Source organism: Monodon monoceros, unplaced genomic scaffold (assembly GCF_005190385.1).
Source record: "Monodon monoceros isolate NGI ecotype Baffin Bay Population unplaced genomic scaffold, NGI_Narwhal_1 Super_Scaffold_3, whole genome shotgun sequence".
Lineage (NCBI taxonomy): Eukaryota > Metazoa > Chordata > Mammalia > Artiodactyla > Monodontidae > Monodon > Monodon monoceros.
This window is the reverse complement of record NW_021703780.1, coordinates 32,562,392-32,576,366: the sequence shown is the minus strand read 5'-3', so window position 1 is coordinate 32,576,366 and position 13,975 is coordinate 32,562,392. Positions and strand designations below refer to the sequence as shown.

Here is a 13,975-nt window from a genome sequence, read left to right as displayed (position 1 = left end):
CCTGTGTGCCCTGCATCGGCAGGCGGACTCTCAACCACTGCACCACCAGGGAAGCCCTTCCCCTGCATTTTAAATCAAGAAAGAATCCACTTGGGGGGATTCTCTTAGCGGCAGGGGGAAATTAACCTTGATACTAATTTCGGGGGAGTTGCAAAACTAAGGATAGAAATCTTCTAAAATCAGAAGTTAGTATGGCAAAGATTAACATATATCAGTAGTTTTGGATATTAAATTGTTTCATGTTACTAATTCCCTGTCCAAATTACATTCACTTTTATTAGGCAGAGGAAGCCCAACGGAAATTGAAAAGGCAAAATAAGGAAGATACAGGTATTTTTAATCTTTCCCGAAATCTCGTTTCAGTCTCTTTTACGTGTTAAACATTGTTTTCTATTGACTATGATGATGATTCTTAATGAAGTGGTAGATTTAAATACAAGCTTTCTGAGTGAGCTTTTTTTTTTTTTTTTTTTAGCTGATTTGGGTCTTAGTTGCGTCACATGGGATCTTCCTTGCAGCACACGGGATCTTTCATTGTAGCACGTGGGCTCTTCGTTGTGGCACACGGGCTTCTCTCTAGTTGTGGCGCACAGGCTCCAGAGCGTGTGGGCTCAGTAGTTGTGGCACGCAGGCCCTCTAGTTGTGGTGCCTGGGCTCTAGAGCATGTGGGCTCAGTAGTTGTGGCGCACAGGCTTAGTTGCCCTGCAACATGTGGGATCTTAGTTCCCCACCCAGGGATCGAACCCACGTCCTCTGCATTGGAAGGCGGATTCTTGACCACTGGACGCCAGGGAAGCCCCATGAGTGAACTTTCAAGGGCTAATAAATATGCTAATGTAGACATAGTCTGTACTGAGTCACCTTTGGGTTAATGGTTTTATCTCGGATCGTAAGACATTTCTAGGGAAAAGAAAGGCCTTCTTTTGTACTACTGCTACTTACACAGCTGTTTTTATGCATTTGACTGACCTGAGAAGGTAAAATATAGCTTTAAGATGTGTGTAAATGAATATTCTTTGAAGACTATCAAAAGTATGTAACAAAGGGATAGTTTTTTGCTGTTTTTTTTGTTTGTTCATTTGTTTTTTAAAGGATGTTCTACAAAAGAATCCAATTATAACTTTATTTTCAGCACTTCCACCTCCAGCTTTGCCCCCATTCTGCCCTCTGTTTGCAAGTCTGGTTAACATTTTGCAGTCAGATGTCATGTTGTTAATCATGAGAACAGTATTGCAATGGACTGTAGAACATAACGGACATGTCTGGTCTGAGTCCATGCTGCAAAGGGTAAGTTTGAAGACATTTATCATTTATATTTTAGTGGTCTTGCAGTAAAAACCAAAATACAAAATACTCCTGTCAATATCTGTACACAGGAAACTTAGGATAAAATGTAGTGTTAATTCGAAATATAGTATTTTGTTACTGTTTGTGTCTGACCATAAAAATGAGAGCCTGGCAGATTTTTTTACACCACATGGTTGTGGTTACCTTGGTCTTGTTGGCAGATCTGCTGTCATTGACTGGTCCTGATATGTCTTTGTTTATACAGTACTCTGATATTTGTATTATGTGTTATCTTCGCATTTGTTTTTACTTAATTCTCTTTAAAAACCTCTGAGTTCATTAATACTTACGTTTTGCAGTTGAAGAAATTGAAAGTCAGAGACTTACGTTCCGATAACTAATTAGTGACAAGTCTAGAACCTTGTTTGTATTTTACTTTATAGATTTAATGTAAGTCATTCATAAATTATTATCTCATTAAATTCACGTAATACCCCTATGAGTATCAGTAGATAGTTTTTCCACTGTATAGATGAGGAAGGCAAGTTTCAGTGAGATAGACTTGTCCATGTTACCCAACTAGTAAGTAACATAATAATAATACTCAGTTATTAGGCTACTCTGTGCCTTATTCTATGCTAGGCACTTTTATGTACCATATTTGTAACCCTCAAAACTCTAGAGGAAAGCTTTTTTTTTATTTTGATTTTGAAGATGATGAAGTTAGGCTTATTGGGACTTGAAAGCAGTGAAGCCAGAATTCGATGAAGGTGAGCCTTCCTCCAGAGCCTTCCTTCAAATTACTGTTCCTTCCATTGTCTCAGCAGGCTCAAGTATCTCATTGGCTAAGATATTTGTATATGTATACCCTCCTCCAGTTTACAAACATACACTTAAAATGTAAAAGCATGGAGTTGCAGTATACTGGAGACCATCAGTATTAAATGAGCAAAAGATGTATGGGAAATGATGGAGAAAAGAGGAATGAACATCATTTATCTTATATATACATTTGCTTTATGTCATTCAGGCTAACTTAGTTCTTCCAAGTCTAACAACCACAGTAGCCCTATGTGTAGGGAACGATACAGAGACACCACATGCCTTATCTCCTTCAAAAATTGGGGAGCAGGATAAAGAACAATAAAAGTGCAAATAGATTAGTGTAGTTATATTCTTAGAAGTCTAGTAAGGAACTTTTCATGAGGTATGCTGAACATCTTTATAAATGATATGGCATTAGAGATAAAAGTGTGTCTCTTAGATGATTAAAATTTTTAGTCCTTAGAGAAATTGAACTAGGAGTATTACAGATTAGATCATTGCATGATAGATGATTTCAGGTCTAATTATTTGGCCACTGATTCTTAGAATCAGTGATTTTTAAGACTGTAGTGTAGGGATGGAATAAAACTGAAAATTATATGGATTGCTGGTCACAGCTGTTAGTAATTTTAACTTAGCCTAAGAATTTGCAATTGAATTTTATTCCTAGCTGAAATAGAAATTTTTGTTTCCTTGCTGAGAATTCTTTATTAGGAAATGAACTTTAGAGTTTGGATTTCATGAAAATTGGTACTTCGAATTATTTTTTACTGCACTTAGTGTTTAATAGTTTATCTTTTTTCAATAGTGAATTTTTTTTCTTATAAAAATATGTACTTGATTTTTGTTTCACTAAAAGTTACAAAACATACTGTATTTTAGGTGTTACATTTAATTGGAATGGCACTACAAGAAGAAAAACAGCATTTAGAGAACGTCATGGAGGAGCATGTAGTAACGTTTACCTTCACTCAGAAGATATCGAGTATGTATACAGTTTTTACTAAACTAACTCAACATGTCCATGATTTTTAAATGTAGTATAATCTCTTTTATTTGATCATATAAGTTTTAAGTAGGTTATATTGAATCCAAATTTCTGAGACTGTCTGTATTCACCTGTGTATTATATCAGATCCTGATACATATTTATAAAAATACTTAGGGCCTACCCATACTTTAAAAACATAAATTTTAATTCATAAACAGGAAAAAGTAATGAGGATTCCTTAGTTTGAAATCAGTATAGCACATAAATTTAAACTCTAGTATATACTTTTAAAAACACAGAGTTTGCTATTAGGATTTCACTTTTAAATTGTTGCTATTATCTTATAAAAAGTAATGAAAATAAGAAAATTAGCTATAGAGGATTACATTTTATATAAAGTAATGTGACTTTTTTTGAGAAGACCAAAGAAATATTTTTTCTTGCTTTTTAATATTAAAATTTCAAACATACAGACAAGTTGGAAGAGTTGTACAGTAAACATCTATATACCTGCCACCTAGATTCAGTAGTTAGTGTTTTGCTCTATTTGCTTTATGTTTGAACACTTTTTTGAACCATTTGGTTTTTTGTTTATTTATCTTTTGGCTGTGCTGCACAGCATGCAGGATCTTAGTTCCTCAACCAGGGATCGAACCCGGGCCCCCTGCAGTGGAAGCACAGAGTCCTAATCACTGGACTGCCAGGGAATTCCCTGAATCATTTGTTTCAGATGTAATAATACTTCATCTCTAAATAAAAACGTTTCCTTTATTAATTTTCAGAATAAGCAGTTCTAATAGGTACCTGAAGCAGTGGCAACTGTGAATCTTTTTGGTTAGCTTACGTTTTTTTGTGGTTCTTTTGTTTTTTAATATTACTCATGGGGTTTTTTTCAGTGTTTTATAGTCAGTTATAATCAATACTCCTTTTGATGCTCAAACTGTGCCACTTCTGGGTAGTGGGAGTCTGTTCAATTGGCTCTGTGTCCTTTTGACCCAACCCCATTAGTATTTGAGCACCACCTTGCTTTCTGGCACAGAAGGTGTCTGAGGCTCATCTTGTACTTTACCTGCTCCAGACCTGCAATCAGTGATTTGCTGAGATGCTTAAATGAATTTGTGGTGGTATAATAGGAGTTTCTGAATTCCTTGATTGCAAGGGAGTATTTCTGTAACTTTGTTTAGTATTGTGCTCTCTGCCATTTCTTCCTAAAAGATAATGACTGTGAGAATACTAGGTTCCACTGGGGGATGAGGAGGAATAGTCCTGGTTGCTGCTAAATCTCTATTTTTCCCATTTTGCCCACATCCAGGTAAGTGGGAGGAAGAAGGGGAGCTGTCTTTCCCCACTGAAGACTATGTTCTTGGGTGCCAGCCTTTCCCAGCTCTTTTCTCTGCCAGTGTTTCTTTCTATCGATTAACATTAACATTGTATCTGTTGTACATTCTTTATCTGCAGTTTTTTTACTTTGGGATAACCACACAGAAAACTCCCTAATTTCATTTGATCTCAGGTTCTCTTTTGCTTCTTTCTTTTTCTTTCAACAATCATCATTTTCTCTAGACAGTCCTCCTATTTCTCTTTAAACATTTTATATAATTAAAACAAACTATTGGAACTTCTGTGGTGGCACAGTGGTTAAGAATCCGCCTGCCAGTGCAGGGGACACGGGTTCAAGCCCTGGGCCAGGAAGATCCCACGTGCCATGGAGCAGCTAAGCCCGCGAGCCACAACTACTGAACCCACGTGCCACAACTACTGAAGCCTGAACGTCTAGAGCCTGTGCTCCGCAACAAGAGAAGCCACCGCAATGAGAAGCCAGCACAGTGCAACGAAAAGTAGCCCCCGCTCGCCGCAACTAGAGAAAGCCTGCACACAGCAGCAAAGACCCAGTGCAACCATAAATAAATAAATAAATACATGCGTAGATACATACAAACAAAAGACAAACCATTTAGAGACAGATCCCTAATCCACAGCTACCGAATTTCAGATCTGGAAGAATATTAAAGATCACATAGTTCAGGGAATTCCCTGGCGGTCCAGTTGTTAGGACTCGGAGCTTTCACTGCTGAGGAACTAAGTTCAGTCCCTGGTCGGGGAACTAAGATCCCACAAGCCATGTGGCACAGCCAAAAAAATAACAATTAAATTAAATTACATTTTTTTAAAAATATCACATAGTTTGGTCTCTTACCCTCTTAGGAAAGAGTAATATTTTGCCAGAAATGTTTCTTAAATCAATAAAATTAATAATTGGATATTTCCAACTATAAAACTAAATTAGCTAATATTGTATTAAATGTACTCCTGAGAGTAATAGACTTTTGTGTCTTTTTCTCAAAATAAAAAGTAATCCATAGAGGAAGAAATTTGTTTTGAATCTAGGTTTTCATTAAAGAAAAGGTCAAAACAAATAGATACATGTTATATACACATGGACTCCTATAATCCTGATTCATTTTCTTAGACTTGTAAAATCTCAGGTAGACCTTTCAGCTGGGTTTTTATTTAATTTTGCTAGAGGCTATATTAAAATAATCATTTGGTGTAAGATGTCGGTTTTGAATGATTAAAGCATTCTAGTTGTTAACAACTTGTTTGTAAAATACAAATATGTCACATTTCGAGAGGTATTGAAAATTTCTAAGTTGAGCTGTAATCAAATGATGGGCAAATGTTATAAGCAACTTCATTTATCTTCTTGTGCATAGTAATAAGCACTATGAAGTCTTAGCTGTTGTTCGTGTGCCCTTTTTTTCTTCTGCCTCAGAACCTGGTGAAGCACCAAACAACTCTCCTAGCATACTAGCTATGCTGGAAACGCTACAAAATGCTCCCTACCTAGAAGTCCACAAAGATATGATTAGGTGGATATTAAAGGTAAAATTTCCTGCATCACTCTGCTTTTTGTGAGAAATACTAAATGTTTAAATTTTTATAATGTTTCATAGCTTCAGAATAACGATATTTTTTTCATAGACTTTTAATGCTATTAAGAAGATAAGGGAGAGTTCATCCACCAGTCCTGTGGCAGAGACAGAAGGAACCATAATGGAAGAGGTATAAGATGTAAAGTGTGGTAATGCTGAAAAATTGTGGCAAGCTCACTATAAACAATTAAATTTATCTGCATTAAGTTGGTAGTTGATGTTATTCACAAACATGTAAATCCCAAGAAGTGTGCCACCATTTGTTTGTAGCTGTCTTTTTGGACTGCCTTTTTTTTTTTTTCTTTTAACATGTTAGGTTGATTAAGAAATCTTTGCTCTTCGTTTATAAAAGTGAGATTATAGAATAGTTTTTAATTAGTATTTACAATAAAGATGTTTCTGCTTTGGGGGAAAAAAATATGCATTTAGCCTCTAATGGTCTAATTAAATGAAGCGTAATTTCAGAGTTCGAGAGACAAAGACAAAGCTGAGAGGAAGAGAAAAGCCGAGATTGCCAGACTGCGCAGAGAAAAGATCATGGCCCAGATGTCTGAGATGCAACGGCACTTTATTGATGAGAACAAAGAACTCTTTCAGCAGACATTAGAACTGGATGCCTCTATCTCTGCTGTTCTTGATAATAGGTAAAAAATAATCACAATTTTTGAAACTCTTGACCATGGTTCTCAACTGAGAAAGATGTTTGGTTTTTTTTCTTTATAAGTACACTTAATCGTAGAATAACTTAGAAGAGTTGATAAATTTTGTGGCCTCGTAGTTAGAGGACTTAATCTTAGAAATCTGAGTTTATTAGCATATGATTATGAGCATGTCTCTTGACTATAGATAAGAGAATTCATATGTATGCTTAAAATGTAAGTTATACAGAAGACCCTTGAGATTCATAAAAGAATGAATACACTGGGCTCAGTTAACTTCGTGTCTGGCTTATGTGTTGCATATTGGATTGCTATGAGGATTGAAGGAGATGGTTTTGATACATATGAAAGACTTGGGTCTCTCAAATCAAGTCATCAAAACTGTGTGTTTTAGGGACTTCCCTGGTGGTCCAGTGGCTAAGACTCTGCGCTCCCAATGCAGGGGGCTTGGGTTCGATCCCTGGTCAGGGAACTATATCCCACATGCCGCAACCAAGACTTTACATGCCGCAACTAAAGATCCGCACGCCTCAACAAAGATCAAAGATCCCACGTGCTGCAACTAAGACCCGGCACAGCCAAATAAATAAATATTTTTTTTAAAAAAACAAAAAACTGCGTGTTTTAAATACGTTTCTACTTACCTAGAATCTACTGTTTTATGATTCTATAGAAACTTCTTAGGCTCATTAATTATACTCCTAACCTTTTTATTCCAGCCCTATGGTTTCAGATATGACTCGTACAGCATTGGGCCCAGCACAGACTCCGGTCCCTGAACAAAGACAATTTGTTACCTGTATATTGTGTCAAGAAGAGCAAGAGGTCAAGGTGGAAAGCAGGGCAATGGTCCTGGCAGCATTTGTTCAGAGATCAACTGTATTATCTAAAAACAGAAGTAAATTCATTCAGGATCCAGGTAAGTCATAGCTATATCCTCATCCTCCCTATTAATAATGACTGCCACATAGTATGGTAGGTGATATACAGAGATTTTATTAACCTAATAATAACTGTAGGTTTGGTGGTATCTTGAGCAGGTAACTTAGATAGGAATTCCTCACTTGACAGATGTGGAAACACTCCAGAAGGTTAAGTATTATGCCTGAATTACGCAGCTGATAAATAGCAGGGATTCAAAAGAAAGCTGTTCTTTGCTTCATTAACTACTTTGGTACTTAACAGTCTTTCCCATTCTTCACATTTGTAAAGTCCAATAATTAGTTGACACTTAAATAACAATAACTATTTTATCTCCATAATTATTTTATCTCATAGATAGACCCAGGGTGGAATCCCTTGAGAACAGTGGTGTGAGTCACCCCTGTGAGAAGCTGTCCTTGAGCCAGATTCTCATTTAGATTATTGAGATAGAGATTACCATGCAGTGCAGGATGTTATTCAAGAGAGTCTTGGGATCAACATGGAATGGAGGGGAAGGAAGCAGGTTTGGGCAAAGGGAGAAGTTGAGCTATGATGCAGTCCCCAAAAGACCTTAACCAACCCCATGGGATCTCTGGAGCTGAATGGCCCTTCAGAGGTGTCCCAAGTTGGGGCAAGGGGGCTAGGTCTTTATACCCTGACACTGATCAGTGACTGGTTGTGGCCTACCTCTGGAAAGAGGTGTGACTGGTTGTGGCCTACCTCTGGAAAGAGGTGTGACTGGTTGTGGCCTGCCTCTGGAAAGATCAAAGTAGTGTGACCCTGAGCAAAGCCCCTTAAAGAGGGATAACAGTTGAGTGCTCTCTTCTAACAGCTGAGGGAGTAAGTCATTCATTCCTGCAGGGGCTTCTGGGCTGCACCTTATTGTGTCCACCGCAGATACTTTTATGTTTCTACTCTTACATTTGTTTATGTGTGCATATGCCTCAATGATACCAGTAAACTTCTTGAGAGTAGGAACTGTGTTTTAATTTCCAAAGCACTTATTTAGCCAGTGCTTTTCACATTGTATGATTGGAAGGAGGTTTGAGAGACCACTGGTAAGTTTGCCTTTTCTCTATAATGAAAGTCTTCACAGTGTGGCTCTCAAGCACCCTAGTTAAGATACATTGGTCAGCTTCACCTTAAGAAATGATCATTTGTACTAGGCGATTTACAAATTTTATTCCAGGCTGAAGATAAAGTCACCAATTGTATTTAGTACTTGGCTATAAGTGGACTTTTTTAATGCTTTCACAATTTATGTCATAAAAGATTTTCTTTATGCTGTGAAATTTGTACTGTTCTATTATATAAAGCAAATTAAAACTTGAGTAATTTAATGTTAGGGAATTTCTAAGATTATACTAATTTATGTAGAGAATTCAAGAATTCCCAAAGAAGCCAGCTACCCACTTTATGTTTGTCTTCATTTTTCATCTCCTTTAAATATAAATAATTAGTACCAGAGCAGAAGACTGTCTGAATTGCCTGTTTTTCCCTACTCTGGTCTGGGCTGCTGTCCCAGATATTTTGCTGCAGCTTTGACTCTGGTATAGTAATTATGGCTAGTCTCTGCATGATTGTCTTTAGGCAGATTCTCCTCTACTGCCAGGACATCTTTTTTTGTTAGAGATCATTGTGACCCAGCTGCCCTGAAGGTATTAAAGACCTCTCCCTGAAGAATATCCCTTTTACCTCAGGCTCAGAGCATTTTCGGGGAATAGGAGTCTCTCAGTGCCCTGAAAATGTGAAATGTTCAAAAGATTAGATGTACTTAAATACAGGATCCCAGTTGCAGTTAACAATTCAGGGATGTTTCATTAACTTGCTCAGGGTAATGAAAATTACAGAGTCCTGTATTCTGAATAACCCGGGGTCTTACATAAATTATTGGTATCTCAAATCAAGGGAATAAACTAGCATATCATTTGAAGTTTACAGACCCTTAGTAAGGATTTCACAGTTTAAAGTTGTACATTTGTTATAGGAATATTAAATGCTTGGTTTTTCGCTTTGTTTTTTGTTTGTTTTATAATGCAGAAAAATATGATCCATTATTCATGCACCCTGATCTGTCTTGTGGAACACACACTGGTAGCTGTGGGCACATTATGCATGCCCATTGTTGGCAAAGGTAATTTATATTCTTAATATTAGTCAAGAGAAGCTTATCCAAAGGCTCAAAATTAAATTTTTTAATAAAGGAAATTCCATTCTAGAAAAAGGGAGAAAGAACTAAAGATGTTTGAAGAAGAAAACTCCGTATTACTGCCTAATAAATAACAAAATTAATTTGCTTTGTCATTACATTTAAAGGAGTGACTTAGAAACTTCATAGTATATCAAATGTATTTTTTAATGTGGGGATCTAACAGACTAGATGAAGTAAAGGATTTTTACAGTGGTATAAGCCCTAGAAATATGTCTTTCTTTGGGTCCAGGGTGAACAACTCTTGATTCTGAAGATGCTAGTGCTTGTCTGGTTAGTTCCTAAGATTGTCGTGGCTCCCTGAGCTAAGATGGGATAACTTCAAACTTATTCTACTTTGGTGCTTTCTATGCTTCCGCAAAACCAACAAATCAGTGCTGTTATTCTAGTGCTCTGCTCATTGAGTTGTTATGAACTGCCCCTAGTAAGTAGTCACCAGCACTGGGGGAGTAACCGCAGAGCACTGGGACCAAGAAATATGCTACATTGTGAATGATTGTTTGCAAGGCAGTCTTTTTTTGATTCTCCTGTTTTAGAACTCTTAACCCGTTTTGGTAATTACATCAACTCAAAATTAGAGTATCACTGTTAAAAATAATTCAGGTCATTTCAAGATTTTAATTTTTAGATTTTTTTTGTGGAAACAAATTATTTAAAATGTTGAAGCTTGTGGCTCTCATTTTTAAAAATTACCATTGTTTTTGATACCTCATGTTTTCTAATTGTAAAGGTATTTTGATTCCGTTCAAGCTAAAGAACAGCGAAGGCAACAGAGATTACGCTTACATACAAGCTATGATGTAGAAAATGGAGAATTCCTTTGTCCCCTTTGTGAATGCTTGAGTAATACTGTTATTCCTCTGCTGCTTCCTCCAAGAAATATTTTTAATAGGTAAGTTTTGGCTCATAAAACCTTTATATCAAAGAACTAGTTTCCTTTGAAGGTAATGAAATAATAAACAACAGCTGGGTGAGGAGATCACTCTAGGTAAATGCATAATGTTTTCCAGGTACTTTCCAAACTTTTTATTTAGTTATTTCTTCTAGCTGACCTATGAAATACGATTTTGGTTTTTAGAAAGGAACAGGCTAAAATTTAACAGTTTCTTGGTCACCTGTAAGCACTATAAAGGATATAAAGTTCTCATGTGTTCATGAAAACTGTCTCCTTTATTTCTAAGACCCCGCTTTAAATATCTCCCTCATACGTTTTAAGAGATGCTCAGTAAATTGATAGGGGGAGAAGGGGCAGCTCAAACTGACATTTTTGAACATACTAACAATTAAATATAATTTTTTGCAATTTACTGGCCAATTCAAAAATTGGGCCAAAAGGTAAAAATCTGTTAGTGTATTTAAAATGCAAAGTTTTTGTCATTTCATAATTTTTAGTGCACTTTTAGTTAATAGGAGTATTAGACATACTCATTTCAGATATGAATTTGATAGTGTCTCCTCTTCAAACCTGACCTTTGTTACTCAGTTTATGGTGTCTGTCTTACATTCACAAATACTAATTTGAGTTTTGTGAATATGAATCATCTGTTTATTTCTGTGCTACTATTTGGGTTTAAATAAAGCAGGGTGAGTTTTTTTCTCTTCGATTTTAGGAGTTAAAACCATGGTGTCTTAGTCTATGCTACTACACAGTGTTCTTAAAATACCATTAGATGTGCATGTAAGCTCATGCATTTTAATCAGAAAAGCATATCACGGTGCTGACTTATACCTGCATTTGAACTGGTAAAGAAATTAGTCATTGTTAGATTAAGAATTCTCTGCGTGTAAGGAGAAAACAATCACTTTGTGGTTCAGGTTTTGCTTTTTTTCCCAGGAGAGTCAGTTATGGCACATTTGTTAAAAGAACACAGGCTGTGGAGTCTGATATAGCTGGGTTTGAATGCCACATCTGTCCCATATATGGCCTTAGTCAAGTAACATAGCTCTAAACCTCAGTTTCCTCATCTGTAAAATGGGGACAATAATATAACCTATTTCATTAAAGATTCTGAGGATTAAATATAATACTGTAAAATGCTCACAACATAACTAAGGGCTTGCAATATAATAAGCACTCAATAAATAGTGTCCGTGGTGTGGTGATTATGATATTTAAGAAATACTAATAAATTCCAGGACCAAAAAAGTGAAATATTTGACAGATAATTCAATATGGTGCTAATAATTATCAGCATCATATTGACGAATAATGTATTATTTCCATTGGTAAATACCTATTCTGACTTTTTAAAAAGCAACAAATTTTCCCCTAGGTTTTTTTATTTTTTTTTGTTTTAATATTTGAAGTATGTCTAAAATATACCTGTGATCATTTAAGGAGTCTTTTTTGTATCTTAAACTAAGCAGCAATAGAATACTAAACACTCTCTATAATCTTTTCTAGCAGGTTACATTTTTCAGACCAACCAAATCTGACTCAGTGGATTAGAACAATATCTCAGCAAATAAAAGCATTACAGGTTCTTAGGAAAGAAGAAAATACTCCTAGTAAGTTCTGATAACCTGCTTTCATTTTTCCCTAACGTCTGAAACGATTGGGAAATACAGTTTCAGAATAAATTGTTTTAAAATATTTTAAAAGTGAAACCTCTCACTTTAAAATTTGACTTTCTCTAATTTTCTTTGTCTTAATGAACTAAATTTGAATCTGCTACATTACTCCTTATTCCTTGAAAACACACAAGCTCATGTGAAGTTTATGATAAATACTTCTTACTTACTCACCCATTTTATTGAAGAGCTTCTGGGGGTGGGGGAGATGTAACTGAGTATGGAAGAGCTGGCTTTATTCTCTGTGGGCTGACTCACTATATTGTTGGCATTACCAAAGGCTTCCCAAGTTTGATAGACATGCACTGCACTTCCGACCTTGAGGGAAGACAGTCTGAGCAGAATTTATACCATTGGTTTATAAGGAAACAAAACGGCATACTCTTCCTTTTCTTACCTTCCCTAGCTACATTCCAGTGGCTTTACTTTGAGGAGAAGCACAGGTGACTGAAGAAGGTACCTAGGTCATCCAGAGCAATAGTGTTTCTCATGCTTTGAATGTATATTATACTGGTTTTCATTAATGGGAATTTTTCCCATTTTTTAAAATTTCTTTGACCTAAATTTAGAATGAAATTTATGACTGAAATTTATAGAAATATTGTGGACTAAAGAATAATAGTATAAAATGCTTGTTTCTGTAGATACTGCCTTATCAAAGAATTTAGAAAATGTGGATGAATTGCAGCTCCCTGAAGGATTTAGGCCTGATTTTCATCCTAAGTGAGTATATTATTCCTTTTAAATTTGGCCCACTTGAAATGAAAAATTAAGTCAGCAGTTAGTAAGAATATCGTTTGACAAGTTAGGGAGCAAAATGTTACAGGACACTGATCTTGAATTCTGAGACTTAAGAATATTTACTGCAGGTGTATTGATAAAAACCTATTAACTACATGGCATGTTTAATTCTCACAAACCTCTCCTAGTCTATGTTCCTGACTCCCTCCTACACCCCTTGATCTGGCTCTCCTTGACAACACCTCATCAGTACATCTAAACCTAAGGTGCTCAGCTCCCCCACCAAAGCCCATGCTTCCTTCTGACTTCTGTTTTCTATTTATGGCCCCATCAACCTCTTAGTAACTCAGGACCAAAACCAGAGTGCTTGCAGCCTAATTTTACCCATAGCCAGTAAGTTACAAGGTATAACCCAGATTCTAGAGCTAGACTGCTTTTGTTCAGTTCCAGCACCACTGCTTATAAGCTCTGCAACTTTGTGCAAATTGCTTGACCTCTCTGTACCTCACTCAGTTTCCTCATTTGTAAAGGGAAGATAATAATATCGACCTCATAAGTGTTATAAAGATAAAGTGACAATACATTTAACGTTACCTGGAAGCTGTGCCTGGCAAATACTAAATTACTCAGTAAAAATACTACTGGAGGGCTTAACCAGAAAGAACATCAGTCCTGTGCCTCTCACATTCCTCCTCCCTATCCCCAGTCCTGTCATTTTGTTTATTCTGCTACGTACTTCCATATTTCTAATTAAAATGCTTAATCAGCTGTGTCTTGATTTATCATTTTTTTAAACAGTGTCTTTCTGTTGACTAGTAATTTAGGATTCAACTTT

General features: G+C 36.2%; 1 protein-coding gene across 8 annotated transcripts in view; it reads left to right on the top strand.

The window, feature by feature from the left end:
• The window catches only part of UBR2 (ubiquitin protein ligase E3 component n-recognin 2), a 116,255-nt gene that overhangs the window by 75,511 nt on the left and 26,769 nt on the right, over positions 1 to 13,975 (top strand). For 4 of the 8 annotated variants that reach the window (XM_029244316.1, XM_029244311.1, XM_029244312.1 and 1 more), the window contains 11 exons: positions 282 to 330; positions 1,133 to 1,287; positions 2,995 to 3,097; positions 5,877 to 5,986; positions 6,086 to 6,166; positions 6,502 to 6,680; positions 7,415 to 7,614; positions 9,660 to 9,753; positions 10,559 to 10,720; positions 12,233 to 12,336; positions 13,044 to 13,122. In XM_029244316.1, coding sequence (XP_029100149.1) covers positions 282 to 330; positions 1,133 to 1,287; positions 2,995 to 3,097; positions 5,877 to 5,986; positions 6,086 to 6,166; positions 6,502 to 6,680; positions 7,415 to 7,614; positions 9,660 to 9,753; positions 10,559 to 10,720; positions 12,233 to 12,336; positions 13,044 to 13,122 — 1,316 coding nt within the window. Of the gene's footprint in view, positions 1 to 281; positions 331 to 1,132; positions 1,288 to 2,994; positions 3,098 to 5,876; positions 5,987 to 6,085; positions 6,167 to 6,501; positions 6,681 to 7,414; positions 7,615 to 9,659; positions 9,754 to 10,558; positions 10,721 to 12,232; positions 12,337 to 13,043; positions 13,123 to 13,975 lie in introns of those variants that run through there. The other 4 variants (XR_003796844.1, XR_003796843.1, XM_029244313.1 and 1 more) reach the window with 3 other exon arrangements.